Raw genomic sequence first — 17,867 nt, 5'->3', positions numbered from 1 at the left:
AGATAGATATCTAGATAGATAGATAGATAGATAGATAGATAGATAGATAGATAGATAGATAGATGGAGATATATTATTCTCCGGGCGAGGTTGGCGATGCTGGGTGGGTTATCAGGATTTCAACAGATATTTCTCCTGCTTTCTAGCCTGGTCCAGTCACTCACCACCGTGGTAGCCCAAGTGTTGTGTTTCATGGAACTTGAGTGGTACCTACCCGTGCTGGTATTCTCCTTGGTGGTGGGCTGGGTGAACACGCTCTACTACACCCGTGGCTTTGAGCCAACTGGCATCTACAGTGTGATGATACAAAAGGTGAGCCAAGACCAGCCCTGTGGGAAGAGAGCCAGCCGGAAGGTCAGCCCCGTGGCACAGAGGCACCCTTGGGGCTTGGGGCCCAGTGAGGAGGAGCACAGTGGCCTTGCTTAGTCCTCAGGCTTCATGCCTCGATGGGAGAGATGTGAAGGCCAAAACTATGCTCTGTAAGCACAACCCTCTGACCCCTGCACTCTGCTACATCTTGTAAGGCCAAAGCTTTCTGTCCCCCCAGGGGTGGCCCTGTGTAAATGGATGGATGCTTGTCAATGTGTGTGTGCATGTGCATGACCGCGCTCCCCCATGCATGCGTGTACCAATGTTTCTTCCATAACATGTTTTCTTTATACATTTTGGCTGAAACATTGTTAGGGAATTAGGGAATGGCCTTGTCTGAACACACAAGACGTGGTGGGCAGGGAATGTGCCCATTTATTTGTTTATTCTACTCTTCCAAGGGGTTAGTACAGTGCTCTGCCCACAGTAAGCGCTCAACAAATACAACTGACCGACTGCCTGAATACAGCATGCTGTAGTGTTGGAAGGAACCGCTTGGGCGCAAGTCCACAGTGTTGGAAAGATGAGGGCTATAGATGTTCTTTCCTTAACTTGGGGTTTGGCAAGAACACAAACCCCCATTGTAGGAGAATTATATGCATTTGTGTTTGGATAGCTTAGTTTAGGTGCGCTTATGGATGTCCAGGTGTGGGCATGAGTTTGTGAATGGGCATTTGGGTTGGGTAAGTAGGCAGTATGTTATGGTTAGGGTTTGGTGATGGGGAGGCAGTCTCGGGACCCTGGCAGAACCCACCAGCCTCAAGGCAATGAGAGGGCCTTCCCCACACTTCCCAGCAGCTGTGTGTTCTGAGTCTTCTGAAGGTATATCATCCGTTTGTGCTTATTCCAGGTCATCCTGAGAGATCTGCTCCGCTTCCTCCTCATCTACTTTGTCTTCCTGTTTGGCTTTGCAGTAGGTAAAGATTTTTTCACTTGCCTCCCTCCACCCCACCCCCAAACTCCCAGTACATCTCCCCTCAGGAGGCTTCATAGGCGGTGGCTGATGTTGTTTTTGCAGCTTTGGTCAGCCTTACCAGAGAAGCCCTGCCACTCCCACCCCTCAACACATCCCTGACCCATCCCGAGGTGGGTGGCGGCAACGACGATGATGGCAAAACCAGCTATAGCAGCATGTTTGCCGCTTCTCTGGAGCTCTTCAAGTTCACCATTGGCATGGGCGAGCTCGAGTTCCAGGAGCACCTGAGATTCAAGGGCTTTGTCATGTTTCTGCTGCTGGTCTACGTGCTCCTCACCTACATCCTCCTGCTCAACATGCTCATTGCGCTGATGAGCGAGACGGTCAACAGTGTCTCCACTGACAGCAAGAGCATCTGGAAGTTGCAGGTTGGTCTCTGGTGAGGCTGGAGAAAAACCACTGTGGTTTGCACTGTCAAAACGTGTTTTTTTTATGCTTTATTTTTATGGTATTAAGCACTTACTTGTGACAGGCACTGTACTAGGCCCTGGAGTAGATGCAAGATAATCAAATTGGACACAGTCCATTTCTCACGTGGGATTTACAGTCTTAATCCCCATTTTGTAGATGAGGTACCTGAGGCACAGAGAAGTTAAGTAAGTTGCCCAAGGCCACACAGTGGAAAAGTGGTAGAGCCAGGATTAGAACCCATCCAAGTCAAGTCCTCTGACTCCCAGGCCCATGCTGTATCCATTAGACCATGCTGTGTCTTCCTGTGAGACATTGTGAAACGCTGGCAGAGACAACGAGGAGTTTGTGGGCACAGACCTGAATATCACCTAGAACTCAATAGCAGCAGATATCACTGTGCCCTCACCCATTTTGAAAGTCACTGAGTCTTCCATATTCAAAGGAGCTTAGTGAGGGTAGGTGGAAAGGAAAAAAGACTATGCCTGAGGAAGAGGATGGGGGTAAGAGAAGTGGTTTCTGACCTGTTCATTTCCTGACTAGAGCATGAAATGGAAGAGAGGGTCTACTGGTGGCTTAGCACATTCACTGGCTTGGTGGGAACAAAGTTAGTGAGGTATAGGGCTAAAAAAATTACTCAAGCAGGCCCAGACCCTGGTCCTAGTGACCTAATGACTGCTGTTCTCCCTCCCTGGAGGGCATGGAAAGGGTTGGAGAGAGGGGCTGCGATTGGGGGAATTCAAGTTTAGGATTTACCTAGCCAGGGTCAAGAACCCCTCCCCAGAATCCATTCCACGCTGCAGCCTAAAACACACTCTGGTCCATGAACTCTAATCTGAGTCTCCCATCCCAGAGAGCCATTGCTGTCCTGGAGATGGAGATGGGCTACTGGTGGTGCCGGCGGAAGAAGAAGCGGTCGGGCACCTTCCTGACTGTGGGCGTGACCCCAGACCAGAAGACGGATGAGCGATGGTGCTTTAGGTAAGCTGGAAGCTGGGTGGGAATTCTGGGCTCCTGAGGTGGGCAAAGAATATATATGCTCTGCTTGCTATCAGTAGGTGGGGTGGGATAGTGCAGGCAGCATACATTTGGCCCTCTGGGGCTCACACTCAATTAAACTGTTATTTATTTAAGCATTCACTGTGTGCTTACAGAAGGTACAAGGTCATGCAGTCAGACACAGTCCCTATCCCAGATGAGACTCTGAATTTATCTTATCGCCATTTCACAGATGAGGAAACTGAGGCCCAGAGAGGTTAAGTGACTTAGGTCATATAGTAGGCCAGTGCCAGAGTTGGGACTAGCATCCAAGTCCCCTGGCTTTCAGTCCCATACTCCTTCCACTTGGCCATGCTCAAGTTTGGTCCCTCACACTGACAATAATAGAAGTAGTAATAATAATATTAATAGTAATATTAAGGGCTTATTATGTGCCAAGCATGGGACTCACAGTCTACAAGGGAGAACAGGTATTTAATTACCATTTTTTCAGATGAGAAACCTGAAGCCCAGAGAAAACTTCAACAACTTGCCAAAAGTCACATAGAAGGAAAGTAACAGAGTTGAGATTAGAACCCAGATCCCCTGACTCCCAGGCCTGTGCTCTTTTTATTAGGTCACAATGCTCTTCCAATCACTGCCCAATCCTTAGTGCCCAGCATTAAACCTGCACCATAGGAAAGGATTAGAACAGATGAAGTCTCTTCCTTTTTGGGGTTCCACCTTTTATGAGCAAACAGGAACAAGATGTCAAGAACAAAGTCAGTTGGGACACACAGGACTTCAGCTTCCCAGATTCCTGAATGGAATGGGTTTCTGCCTTCAGATCTCTGATCACCTGACAGAGTCTGTGTCCTTGGAAACTGGCTTAGAGCAGACTTGTAGGTTGCTGAAGACCTGCTCTATTCTCCTGCAGACTCTGGATCTTTGGAATCTTTCAGAACTGACACTTAGGGCTGATGACTGATTATTTTCTCTTGCTTCTGCCCAGCTGGCAGGATCCTTCAAAAGACTCTGCTTTGTGGGCTCCTGAGGAGGAAAAGAGCCCATCAGCCTGAAAAGTCTGATTTTAAAAGGGAAACCTGGTAGCATGGCCTAGTGGGTAGAGCATGGGCCTGGGAATCAGAAGGACCTGGGTTCTAATCCCAGCTCCACCACCTGTCAGCTGTGTAACCTTGGGGAAGACACTTCATTTCTCTGAGCCTCAATTCCCTCATCTGTAAAAGGGGGATTAAGACTATAAGCCCTACGTGGGAACATGGCTGTGTCCAACCTGATTAGTTTGTATTATCCCAGCGCTTAGAACAGTGCTTGGCACATAGTAAGCACTTAATAAATACCATAAAAGAAATGAAAAGAGCTGTTGGTAACTCAGGACCAGAGAATGATCCAGTTCGCCTTCCACACATCCTTCAGCCACCAGGTGGCAGCACACACAGCTTCCACACTCCAATAATAATAATAATAATGATAACAGCATTTGTTAAGGGCTTACTCTGAGCAGAACATTGTTCTAAGCGCTGGGGTAATAATAATAATATTGGTATTTGTTAAGCGCTTACTATGTGCCGGGCACTGTTCTAAGCGTTGGGGTAGACACAGGGGAGTCAGGTTGTCCCACGTGGGGCTCACAGTCTTAATCCCCATTTTACAGATGAGGTAACTGACGCACCGAGAAGTGAAGTGACTTGCCCACAGTCACACAGCTGACAAGTGGCCAAGCCAGGATTCGAATCCATGACCTCTGACTCCAAAGCCCGTGCTCTTTCCACTGAGCCATGCTGCTTCCAATACATGACCAGCCACTGTATCTTCAATATTAATGCTGTAATAGTGGTCCAGAGCTGGTTTTATTTTAGAAGTGGTGGGGGGGGTTATGGTATTTAAGTGCTTACTACGTAATAGGCACTACTAAACACTGGGATAGATAGAAATTGGGTTGGACACAGTCTATCCCACAAGGAGCTAACAGTCTTAATGTGTGAGGTAACAGAGGCACAGAGAAGTTAAGGGACTTATAAGATCACACAGCCGACAAATGGATTAGAACCCAGGCCATTATGATTCTCAGGCCCGTGCTCTATCCATTAGGTTAAGCATAACCTAGTTAATGAGTGAAGGCTAGGTCCAGTCAGGGGTCCTGCCTCAATTAGGACAAAGCTTGTGAATCTGGATGGGAAATGACCTGCTATTTCTTTAACAATGTCTCCTCCTCCTGTCTTCCTCTTCCTCCTCCTGCTCCCTTCCTCCTCCTCTCTTGACAATTAAAGGCAGATATAGTCCAGGGGACTGCTTATAGAAATTCCCAGTCTGAGTCCCGTCCCTGACCCCTCTTTTGCTACACTAGTGACATATGAAGGGCACTGTCCTTGACTCCTCCATCTCTTTCAACAGCCAAATTCATTCTGTAATTAAATCCTGTTGATTCTTCCATTGCAACATTTATAGATTCTGCCCCCTCTTCTCCAATCAAATGGCAACCATATTGGTCCAAGCTCTTACAGCATCTTGGCTTGACTACTGCACCAGCCTTCTCACTGATTTCTCTGCCAATAGTCTCCTATACAGCCCAGATGTGCCTGGATCACTCCTCCAAGGGTCCCTCCTTGATTAATCTTCTCTCTCCTCCCTGTCCCCTCCCATTCCCACTTTGAGCGCTAAGTGTGTGCAAAGCATTGTACTAAGCACTTCCAGGTCACTTAAGTACATGGGTATCACTGTCTCCTCACCCCAACTATAGCACCTATATACATATTTTTAAATTTATTGCCTGTCTACCCCAGTAGGACCGTAAGCCCTTTGAGGGCAGGGCTCATATATCCTAATCGTAAAGTATTCTCTCAAGAGTTTAGGATAGTGCTCTCCTCAGTGAACACTACTGATTGATTCTACCTCTGAAAAATGAATCCTTGTTAATAAATGGAATAGTAATACTTCCTTAAGTTTTCTGCCCCCACCACACACACACTCTTTAGGCTTTCAGTGGGATGAATATTGAAAATGCATTTATATTTTACCGAATGCCTCAGTCAATCTCAGTTTAGTGTTGGCAAGAAACATTTGCCTAGTGGAGTCACAGTGTCTGAATCTGTGTGCCTGGGTGTCTTCTTGAGGGATACTGACTTCTATTCATGTTTCTAGGGTGGAGGAGGTTAACTGGGCCATGTGGGAGAGGGAACTGCAGGCCTTGAAAGAGGATCCTGGGGATTGCCGTGACCTGGTGAAAAATCCCACAGGTAACAAACAGCTAGCTGATCTGACCAGACATTTTGTGTCTCCTCCAATTCTCTGCAGACCAAGCTTCCAGGATCCTTGTGAGCTCTTCCACATTGGCAGAGCGAAGCCCATTATGGAAAAATCGTGGTGACAAAGGTCACTAGAATGGCTTTCTCCACTGGCTGTATCTCAGTTCCTATATTCTCAGGGTCAATCCAGGCATTTGAAATAGTGAAATTATAGGCATATTCACATACTCCAGTGATTCTCAGTGTGATTCTCAGTCAGTTTTCACACTAAATATTTGAGTTCTTCCAATTTTTCTCTTCTCCATTCCTTCTCACTCATTCACTCTTGTGGGCCCAGGTTCCCACACTGGAAGCAGACTCTCATGCCCTACTCAACCAAGACCTGGAAAAGTGAAGAGAGGGATGGTCAAGGCCTATACCAGGTGGCTACTAGCCCAGTATAGACAAGCACTCTCGATTTATACCCTTTCCACTCGACTGACCTTGATAACCACTGTGAATGGCCATGGTGAATATTGTGGAATCCTTTTTTACCCCACTAAGTTTGGCCGGCACTTAGGTGGCAGTGTTATGGCTCATTGTGGGTGGGGAACATATCTACCATTATATTGTCTTTCCTAAGCACTTAGTACAATTCTCTGCATATAATAAATGCTCAAAACAATTGATAGATGTTGTTGCCAAGTGGATCTGGTAACTCGAACTCCTTGCCATGTCTCCACTGCAGTTTCTCAAAGCTCACTCCTTACCCATAAAGAAATGCTCAACTGAAACATTTTGCAAGTCACACAAAATGTGTGCATTTTGTATTGCCAGGCATGCTTCTGCACTAGGCGAGCTGATCAAAAAGCTAAACAAAACTTCATGGCCCTGCTTGTTCCTGGAACAAATTTGACCTTAACTAGAAGCAAGTCAGGGGTAGCAGTGGAGTGTGGAAGGACAGAATAAGTTAAGTTGCATAGAACAGGCCAGACAGGATTGCCATGGCATAATAATTGTGGAGTATAAGCAATTTCAATGTGTCAAGGTCTATAGTCAGGGCTGCAATAGATATCTTTAGTTCAGACATAGCCCCTATCCCACATGCGATGCTCAATCTAAGGGGGAGGGAGAAGAGTTATTTAATCCCCATTTTATAGTTGAGGAAACAGAAAAAAGAGGAGTTTAAATGACTTGCTCAAGGTCACATAGCAGGCAAGTGATGGAGCTGGGATCTGAAGCCAGGTCCCCTGACTCCCATTCTCCTGCTCTTTCAATGAGGCCATCAACTGCTTCTCATTTTCGGGTGCTGATTCCAGTTGGCTGACAATTCCTCCCAGCAGAAAGCTGCTGCCACTTGACATATGCTGAGATGCCTTCTTCAATCAGGGAGACTAAGTGATGTCTGGGTTCCTCGCTCCAGTATTAAGAAAGCACTTTTTTTTTTGTTCTACATAGAGACCACTCATGTTGCCTCTTCATTTCTGTTATATGTTCACATACACTTAGTTCAGTCCATTTGCCACAATAGATGCTCAAAAACCACTGTTGATGATAATGATTATCTCTTCAGCCAGATAATTCTCTCCAGAAATGAACTGGCCCAATTCTGTCAGTTTATGAGCAATCTCTGTCTTCTGTTACAGGCAAAGCCTGGAAAAGATTGTTATCGACGCAGAGGCCAGAAGACTCAACACCAGAGGAGGACCAGCCCTTGAGACCTTGACCGTCTGCCTCTCTAGCCCAGGATAGAGCAGGCAACATGTTCAGTTCTGGTACCTTCAAGCGATGGTTGGGCCCAGTGGAAGTTTACCAGTATTGACCCAGGTCCTGTAAAAGAGAAATTTTACCCACTCTCACCTCCATGGCCTGGGCGTCTTATTCCAGGGCAGACTGTTAAATCTTTTTCTCTGAAGGAAAATTACTCATGATCAATTCTTCCTGTGATGTAGTGCATTGGTGTGTGTTGCAGTCAAACATTTCTCAGAGAGCTCTAGTGGGTCCTGGGAAGGTTACAGAAGAAGGGTAAGTCATGGGCCTTGCCCTATGGGGCTCAAAATCTATGGGAGGGACAATCATCCCTGTTCCCAGGAAGAAACAATAGCTGTACAAAATGCCTTCTAACACTTTGGACAATACTCCCCAACACTTTGGACAGTACTCTGCACTTAATAAATGCTCACTGAATGCTATTGATTGAAGCAAAGTACAAATGTTAGGATTATGGAATTCAGTCTCCTATCTGCAGCCAGGTAAATGAGGAAACCATCTAGAAAGTAGTAATAGTAATTACTAAGCACTTCCTCTGTGCAAAGCATTGTACTCTAGCACTGGGAGAAAAGTCTACAGATGAGATGTAGACATGGTCCCTGGTCCCCAAAGGTTTCTTAGTCTGAGATGGGTGGCTGTCTTCCTGAATGTTCTTTAGGGATGCAGATTTTCCAACCTTTCTTGCTAGCTTGATAAAGGATTTAGCATCCCGATTGTCTAGTTATTTGTCCTCACATCTTACCTAAATCTATCCTGCTTAAATGAAGCCCATTTACACCCATCTGAGGAGAGGGAATTAGTCAGTGACCACCTTTTAAAATTCTTCAAACGATTGAACATGCACTTCTGTTTTCCAGACCAAACAGCCTAGTTCCTTTTTCCTTTCTTCACAAGGTCCATTTTCTAGCCCTTTAATCACTTTTGACATGTGTTTTAAAGAACAGTAGCCCTAACTTGTCCCAATTTTCTTATAGGCCTACAGAGTGAATGATGGCACTGTATTGCTGACTTATATAGAGTTGTTGATCAACTATGACCTTAGGATTTTTTTTCTACACTACTTCTGTCTAGTCAGCCATCCTCCTCTTGAATCTGTGCAGTTTATTTTTTCAGTTTCTAGGAGGCTCCCTTGTACCTGTTCCTACTGAGGTCCTAAGTCTTAAAGGGCACTTTTTTTATCTTTTTGTCTGAGTCACTTTAAATTGTATTTTTGCATTCCAGGGTGTTGACACCATGCCCAGTTCAATATCACCTACACGTCTGGTATGCCTGACCTTGACTCCTTTGTCTACATCATCAGAAAAGATATTCATGAAAAAAGATAGCCTGAGGGGTAATCCTTGGAAAACCACTTGATATATATGTGGTACCTCTGTTGGAAATAAACATACAGATGGTTTGTACAGAGATTCACATGCTTATCAAGGGTCACTGGGATGATCGGAGGATGGGGGTTGGAGTGGGAGGGGAGAGAGAGAGAGAGAAAAGAATGTTTGTGTGTGTGTGCTGATTTCCAGGACTGGGATTGCATATGCCAGAACTCTAGCAATATTTTGGTCAATCTCTTGTATTTATTGAGTGCTTACTGTGTGCAGAGAACTGTACTAAGTGCTTGGGAGAGTCCCCTGCTTGCTGAAGGCCAAGTCATTTAGAGTACTGGTATGTGCTTTCCACAGAACCCCTGAAGCTTCAGCCAACATCTAGCCAGATCTTACCTACCTCTTAACAACATAACTGCTCACGGCTTCTTTTGTAGCTTTACCACCTTATGGAAGAGCCCTTGGTCTCATTCATCAGGCTCTAGCTTTATCCACAAGCCTTTCTGTTTGTTTAAGCTCTGTGGAGATGCTAGGAGGCAAAGTGGCCTAGTAGGCAGAACATAGTCTAGGAGTTAGGAATCCTGGGTTCTAATTCTATCTCTTTCACAGGGCTGTTGGCCACTGAATTTGGACCAGTCTCTTAACTTTGCCAGGCCTCAGTCTTCTTATTTATGAAACAGGGATAAGATGCTCTTCATACATTGTAGATTGTGAATCACGTGTAAAGTGGGGCCTGTGTCTGATCTGGTTATTTTTTTACCTTAGCGTTTAGCACAGTGCTTAGAACAGTGCTTGCTCCTTGTTTCTTCTAGATTGACTAGAATAATTAATAGTATTTATTGAGCGCTTGCTGTGTGCAGAGCACTGTAATAAGATTGTTGAAGACTGTAATGAAACAGAGTGGGAAACAGCAGGGCCTATTGGAAAGAGCATGGGCCTAGAAGTCAGAAGACATGGGTTCTAATCCTGGCTCTGCCATTGCCTGCTGAGTGACCTTGGGTAAGTCACTTAGCGTCTCTGTGCCTCAGTAACCTAATCCGTAAAATGGGGATTGAGATTGTGAACCCCATGTGAGGCATGGACTGTGTCCAACCTGATAATCCTGTATCTACTCCGATGCTTAGTACAGTGCCTGGCATATAGTAAATGCTTTACAAGTACCATTTAAAACACACACGCTTGTACACACAAATACAAACACAAGCACACACACCCTCCCCCTCCCATCCCCCACTTCCCTGTCCACAAGGAACTCACAGTCTAGACAGGGAGTCAGACATTAAAATAAATACAGGGGAAGTAGCATGACCTAGTGGATAGAGCATAAGACTGTAAATCAGAAGGACCTTGGTTGTAATCCCAACTCTGTCAGTTGTCTGCTGTGTGGCCTTGGACAAGTCACTTTGCTTCTCTGTGCCTCAGTTCTCTCATCTGTAAAATGGAAATTAAGACTGTGAGCCTCCCGTGGGACGTGGACTGTGTCCAACCTGATCTGCTTGTATCTACCCCAGGGCAAATTGCAGTGAGCGCTTAACAAATACCATTGTTTTTTAAAAAAGGTATGTATATAAGTACTGTGGGATGAAAATCAAGTCCTTATTGGGTATAGGCCCTAAGTGCATAGGTGACCCAGCAGAGAGAGCAAGTTAAGGAAATGAGAGATTTGTTGGGGAAGACCTCTTAAAAATGTATTATACTTGACTGACAGATGAGACCCAGTTGTTGGTCACTTGAGGTGGGGCAGGGTAGGGTGAGAAGGTGCTGTTTGTTTGCCTTGTTTCTCTCAGCTGCATTTCACCATCAGTCTGCTCAGAATCTAGGAACAGAGAGGCAGCGGCAGTGGTGAAAATGTCAACTTGGAGCCATCGGAAGTGTTGTGGTCAAGTTGTAGACAGAGTGGGAGGGGCACACTTCTGCAAAGGGATGGGACCAACATCATTTTACCCCCAGGAAGCATGCATTGGCTGCTGGGCTTTTCCCCAGTGAAATCACAACCAAATACAAGATGTTGGCCAGAAGGTCTCCTGAGCCAGAATCTACTTGGCTGATGGAGCAAATTGCACGAGTCTCTAATCACCACATCAGAGAGTCATTGTACTTTTCCAGGAAATACCCAGATCCGTGCTGTTCTCCAAACCACATGAAACTTCCCAAGTCCCCGGCTACCTCCAGAACCACTTCCACCTTGTCTGTTGCCCTGGGCAGCTTTGACAAGATAAGATTCCTCTCCTTTGGCTCCACCGATTCTCACCCCAGTCCCTTTTAGGACTTTCTTCCACCCCTACTTCACTGTTTCCACACTGCTGGGGTTCAAGGGGTCATGACTGCACAGTATCCTTCTAGATTTCTGTGGTCAGGCTTCCCCAAACAAATTATTCAAATAACCCAGGCCTACAAAGCCAGGGAGGAAACTTCCCACTCTGCATTAACCTCTCCAGGGCCCTGGGACTTCTTGAAGGAGGAAGTAGGCTCTGTCTACACAATCCGGACATGAGGTCTGGAGCCCAGAAGCGGAACTTCTGATGCTCTAGGTCGGCTCAAACCTTGTTCCATTAGTAGCAGAGGCATCTGCTGCTGACACCATCAGAATACTCTGACCTTCTGAATAGGTCCACATGTTCTCAGGATGGGTTAAGGCCCAGGCAGACTCATGGCTGCTGATCTACCACCACCACAGGAGCTGCATCTCCTGGAGTCATCCCCTCTGAAGCAGTCCTACTCCACTTCTAGTGACTTTGGGTCCCCTCGCCTCAAGAGGGTAGTCCCCTGCTCCTGACAAGGCCAGCCTATCACCCAAGCCCACACCCGACTTCTAGGGCATTTGAGGTACTATTTTTAGAACACAGCAACCTGGTAGTACATGGAGATAAAATTAGATTGAGTCACACCAGATTGGGGAAATGAGTTGGAGGAGCTGGCCACTTTTCTGTACCCATTTGAGATGTTGTGTGAGTCACCCTGCTATCCTGTGAAGCCAATAAGGGGCAAGAACAGTGCTTGGCATATAATAAGTGGTTAACAAATACCATTATTATTATACAGATGAAGGAACTGAGGCACAGAGAAGTTAAGTGACTTGCCCAAAGATCACAAAGTAGGCAAGTGGTGTAGCTGGGATTAGAACCCAGGTCCTTCTAACTCCCGGGCCCAGGCTCTATCCACTAGGCAACACTGCTATACCACATAAGATTCACTATCTATCTTATCCCCAATTTGCAGATGAGGAAACTGAGACCCAGAGTGCCTAAGTGACTTGCTCAAGATCATCCAGCAGGTTAGTGGCAAAGTTGGGACTAGAACCCTGGTCTCCGGATTCCTGGTCCCATGTTCTTTCCGCTAGGTCACTCTGCCACCTGTGCGGTAAAGCCCATTTTACAATTAAGTTCATTCTTTAGTGAAAATGAAACCATTTTCTGAAAAAGGAGAAGGCATTCTTTATTTGGTTCTTTGGTTATTAGCATCTTCATCTTTTGCTGCTTGTGTCTTAACATAAACTTCAAACCCTTTAACAACACTATCCTTAATTCATCTTTGGACTTCTCATCCTGTGACCTGTCTTCCTTGTGCCAGGGAAACCTCGGGTCCCCTAGAAGGTTGAATAAATACCAAAGTCTGTCAATCAGCCTGTCTTGAAGAGGTAGTTTTGTGTTCATGTGTCTTCTACTGTTGGTCTCAGATTACCTTAGACTGAGGCAAAACAGACTCTTGGAGTGCGATAGTAGTAGTAGAATTTAATGAGAGCCCACTTGGTGCAGTTTGAGAAGTGCAGAATAAAGAAGTGACAAGGTCCCTGTCTACAAGGGGCTTACACTCTAATGGGGTGGGGAGGCAAACATAAAACTATTTCCAGCAGGTAGCAGAGGACTGATACGTGCCACTTTGCTGTGGGGTCTCCAGTAGGGAAGCTTCTGAAGGAATAGGCGAAGAGGGAGAAAAGGTCAATGACTGTCAAGACTATGTCATGGGCCCCTGTGAAATATGTCCATAGATCTTGTGGCATTTTAAGAGCCTTGGCAACCACTCAGAAAGCCGTGTCCTAATCAAATTTCCCTGAAAGACCCTGAAGACATGATTTTGTTGAAACAAATCCTCAGGGGAAGTCACCAAAGGATCACTGACCTGTTGGCCGGAAGAAAGCTCAGGACCATCCGATCCAAGCCCCTGCCTCTGGGCAGAAGGAGCTACTCCTTCAAGTCAGGATTCTCCAAATCTTGTGTCAGGGGACCCTGGAGGTTTGCAGAATGTTACCAAGACTTCTACAAAAGACAGTAGTTAATGATGGAAATTTGACTTTCGGAGGCATCTTGATTGTTTTCCATGATTTTTCATATTTGGATATTTCATATTTCATCATCCTCATATTAGTATCAGATCTGATCCAACAGATCATCCCGATAATCTATATTTAAAAAATACAGGTTGGTCAAAATTATCCAGAAATTTCAGGCAAAAGTGTTTATCTTTTGATTAATACCATCAAAATTCTTCCTTAGTGTAGGCTGATTATTCATATATATTTCAATTTAGCATTGTTTAAAGTCTGACTCAAGGGCCAGAAAAAGAGGAAGACCAGGACTGGAGAAGCTGGCGCTTTACAGAATTAGCAATTCAAGTGCAAAGACATCCTGTTTCATAGATGGGAAAGTATTAAAATAAACTGAGCCCTTCAGGTGACTTTTGATTTTGTGATTTCTAAATAAACTTTCCAGATAGGGTTCATTCACCATAGGAGCTCTCACCATCAACAAGATGGCCAATAAGCAGACACATCATCCCCTCAATACCTGTTCTCCCTCCCACTTAGACTGTCAGTCACATGTGGGATGGAAATTGGGGTGCTCTGATTGTCTTGTATCTATCTAACCAAATGCTGAGGACAGTTCTTAGCATATAGTAAGTACTTTACTAGTATTATTATTTACTAGTTCCCAGAGCCTTAAAAAAAATCAGGCGAAGACAGAAATCAGGCCTAAACCCCCCCCCCCCAAATTGAATACCAAAATAAACAATAACCTCCTCCAGTATTCAGAGTGGCTTCAGACTCCCGCTATCCCTTGCCACATAACACATCATAGCTACTGCATTGTTAAGTGGGGAAGGGTCACTCAATCATTTATTGAGCGCTTACTGTGTGCAAAGCACTGTAGTAAGCGCTGGGGAGAGTACAATATAACATTATAACAGACACATTCCCAGCCCACAAAAAGCTTCCAGTCTAGAGGGAGAGACAGATAATATAAATAAATAAAATTACAGGTATGTACATAAGTTCTGTGGAGCTGGGAAAGGGATGAATAAAGGGAGCAAGTCAAGATGATGCAGAAGGCAGGGGGAGAAGAAGAAGGGAGGACTTAAGGAAGGCTTTCAATAAGGCTTTGAAGGAGAGGAGAGTAATTGCCCGTTAGATATGAAGAGGGAGGGCGTTCCAGGCCAGAGGAAGGATGTGGGTGAGATGTCGGCAGTGAGATAGGTGAGATCGAGGTACAATGGCATTAGAGGAGCAAAGTGTGTGGGCTGGGTTTTAGTAGGAGAGTAGCAAGGTGAGGTAGGATGTTGCAAGGTGATTAAATCCTTAAAAAATAAGAAGATGCATAGATGCAGAACCTTCATTAATGGATTGAACCTTAGAGTTTACACATTGATTAGAGCTGCCATGCTCTTCCCACCCCATCCCTTAGATCTATTCCCAGGGCACAGGGCAGTTCAGTTAGTCTGATCAATCACTAAATCACTTGTATTTATTGAGGGCTTACTATGTGCCAGGCACGGTACTAAGCACAAGGATAGATACAAACCAATCAGATTGGACACAGCTCATGTCCCACAGTTTTAATCACCATTTTACAGATGAGGTAACTGAGGCACAGAAAGGTTAAATGATTTCCCCAAAGTCACACAACAGAGAAGTATCAGAACGAGGATTCTATCCATTTTTTTCCAGTAAGCTGCTGCTCCTCACCGAAGCTAAGTAGGTCAGAGAAAGAGTCCCCTGCTGGCAGTTGAGGGCTTCCTCCACAGCTGCGTCAGACACAGCAAAACTGGGTGCTGGGATGAAGCCCCAGGGACTGTTCCAGTGTCTTCTCTACCTAACAAGTAAGTGAGACTCTATCAATCAATTGTATTTGTTGAATGCTTACTGTGTGCAGAGCACTGTATTAAGTGCTTGGTAGAGTATAATACAACTGAGTCGGTGGACGCGTTCCCTACCCACAGTGAACTTACAGTCTAGAGGACTGCCCTCCTTCAAAGGGTAGGAAATGTGGGCAGAAGAGAGAAAGGAGAGGGAAGGAAAGGGGGAGAAAGAAAGGGGAAATGAGGAATGAGGGGTAGGAGGGGCAGTGGAAGAGGGGAAAGGCGGAGAAAGAAAAATGGGGAAAAGGGAAATGGTGGGGATATAGTCTCCAGACCTAGAACTGAGGACCTTTTGCTTCAAAACACAAATACCTTGTGTTATCCGTTACTAAAGTCTTACCTTCTAAATTACAATAATTTCCTCTGTATGTGTATCACATATTACATAAATACTGCCGCTGAGTATTTATTCTGCAGTTACTTTTGCTGGGTTGAAGGTTTTTGGAAAACAGTGAATCATTTTAATCGTCTTAGAAAAAAGGAGCTATGGGAACCCACGACGATATGCATGTCAGAGCTCCTTGATGGGCAGGAAACATGTCTGTTTATTTCTGTTGTACTTTCCTAAGCACTTAGTACAGTGCATTGAACACAGTGGACACTTAACGGGTACCATTTCTACAGTATCCCTATTTTCACCGAGATGCAATTTTGCAGGAAAGTTTCCTTGTTTACATGATTCATAGGCTTTGCATCACTTCAGAAATCATTTAAGGTTCCAAATCTTTTGAGGATGAGTGAGTAATTCTTGGGATAACCTTTGAGACTCTATTTCCTTAAAGCAAATCTGTCCGATGATTTAATCTGTCTTCATTTATTTCTCTTAAATTTGTTTTTTCTTAATCTCCTAAATCAGACAATTCTCTTTTGAGAATTGACTGTGCTGAGATCCCCAGCAAAATGAAGTGACTTAGTCAGATGTCCTTAGCGTCTGTCACTTGCAAAGGCAAAATAACCTGAGAAAGAACCCAGAGAACTTGCTTTGAAATGAAGGGATCAGGAAGCTGCAGAGAATCAAAGACAGCAGGCAAGTTGGTTTTGGGAGCTCGGTTAGATTTTATTATAAGAGCTACAACACAGTAAAATCACATTTTAAAGTCATAGTTGTATAATGTGCTTCAGTGAAAAATTAAGATTGACCTGCTTAGTGTAAATCTGGTGACAAGTAAGAGACCTGGTTAAAGGTCCTCAGCTCTCCTCTCTTTCCCTCACGACCTTGCAGACATGAAAAGAGTTTCACGGTGCCATCCAACCATGAAAAGACTGTGAAATGCAACAAATTCTGGATAACTCAAAGTACCAAGGACCAAAAAAAAGCATTCGAGCAATCAAGGTTCCAGTGATTCCTTGTTCTTTTTAAAAGAACCATCAGGCACCTGAGGAGTAGCTATTAATTAATTGTGGTATTTATAAAGTGCTTACTACGTGCCAAGCACTGTTCTAACCATTAGAGTAGATTCAAGGTAATCAGGTTGGTCACAGTCCTTGTCCCATATGGGGCTCACAGTCTTAATCCCTATTTTACAGATGAGGTAATTGAGGCATAGAGAAGTGAAGTGACTGGACCAAGGTCACTCAGCAGACAAGTGTCAGAGCCGGGTTTAGAACTCACCTACTCTGACTTCCAAGCCCTTGCTCTTGCCACTAGGTCATGCTGCTTCTCGGCTTCCACCTGCTTGCTTTTCTGAAAGAGAAAACACACAGAGATTTGCTTAATGAGGTTTTAATGCAATTTATTCAAGAACCTCCTTAAATTTTGGCCAGAGGGACACTGCCCCTATGAGTCCAGGAAGTTACTGGGGGAAGAAACGGTCAACTACTTCCCTTTCTCTCCATTTCTTTCACTCTGGTGTGTATTAGTTTGACTTCTGGTGATGATAGAGAGATGACTGGAGAGTGAATTTTAGTCGGAGGGAGTGAACTACCACCTCTTTCTTGATGCCTTGGGATGACAGAGGCAGCTAGGAGTTTGAATTGAATGTAAGCTGTACAGTACCCTTATTAGGCATCGAGTAAATTAAGCAAGGTGGAATCTCTGTGCCCTTTAAGAAGGTGGGAGAGAGGTGGGGGAGTGGTTCTGCCACTTGTCTGCTGTGCGACTTTTGTCAAATCATTTAACTTCTCTGTGCTTCAGTAACCTCAACTGCAAAATTGGGATTAATATGGTGAACTTCACGGTGGGACATGGACTGTGTTCAACCAGATTACCTTGTATCTACCCCAGCACTTTATACATGCCTGGCACTTAACAAATACCATAAAAAAATCAATCAGTGATAGTTATTGAACACTTACTGTGTGCAGAGTACAATACTGAACACTTGGGAGAGTATAATACAAGAGAGTTAGTAGACTTGTTTCCTGCACACAAGGAGTTTACATTGTAGAGGTGGAGATAGACAATAAAATAAATTACAAGTGGGGAAATGGTAGTGTTTAAGGAGATGTATATAATAATAATAATGGTGACATTTGTTAAGCACTTACTATGTGCCAAGCATTGTTCAAAACGCTGGGGTAGATACAAGGTAATCAGGTTGTCTCACATGGGGGTCACAGTCTTAATTCCCATTTTACAGATGAGGGAATTGAGGCCCAGAGAAGTTAAGTGACTTGCCCAAGGTTACACAGCAGACAAGTGGCAGAGCCAGGATTAGAACCCACGACCTC

The 17,867-nt window shown here is 44.8% G+C and overlaps 1 protein-coding gene across 4 annotated transcripts in view; it reads left to right on the top strand.

The window, feature by feature from the left end:
* Nucleotides 1-9,151, top strand: part of TRPV2 (transient receptor potential cation channel subfamily V member 2) — a 35,495-nt gene extending 26,344 nt beyond the window's left edge. For all 4 annotated transcript variants that reach the window (XM_039914501.1, XM_039914500.1, XM_029082616.2 and 1 more), the window contains 6 exons: nt 147-312; nt 1,220-1,286; nt 1,388-1,713; nt 2,607-2,734; nt 5,894-5,988; nt 7,623-9,151. In XM_039914501.1, the coding sequence (XP_039770435.1) occupies nt 147-312; nt 1,220-1,286; nt 1,388-1,713; nt 2,607-2,734; nt 5,894-5,988; nt 7,623-7,702 (862 nt within the window). In that variant the 3' untranslated portion in view covers nt 7,703-9,151. The remainder of the gene's footprint in view (nt 1-146; nt 313-1,219; nt 1,287-1,387; nt 1,714-2,606; nt 2,735-5,893; nt 5,989-7,622) is intronic.
* Nucleotides 9,152-17,867: the final 8,716 nt, after the last annotated feature.

The sequence above is a fragment of the Ornithorhynchus anatinus genome, chromosome 17 (genome assembly GCF_004115215.2).
Source record: "Ornithorhynchus anatinus isolate Pmale09 chromosome 17, mOrnAna1.pri.v4, whole genome shotgun sequence".
In the NCBI taxonomy this organism is placed as follows: domain Eukaryota; kingdom Metazoa; phylum Chordata; class Mammalia; order Monotremata; family Ornithorhynchidae; genus Ornithorhynchus; species Ornithorhynchus anatinus.
The sequence above is the reverse complement of the archived record's forward strand: the minus strand, read 5'-3'. Positions and strand labels throughout refer to the sequence as shown.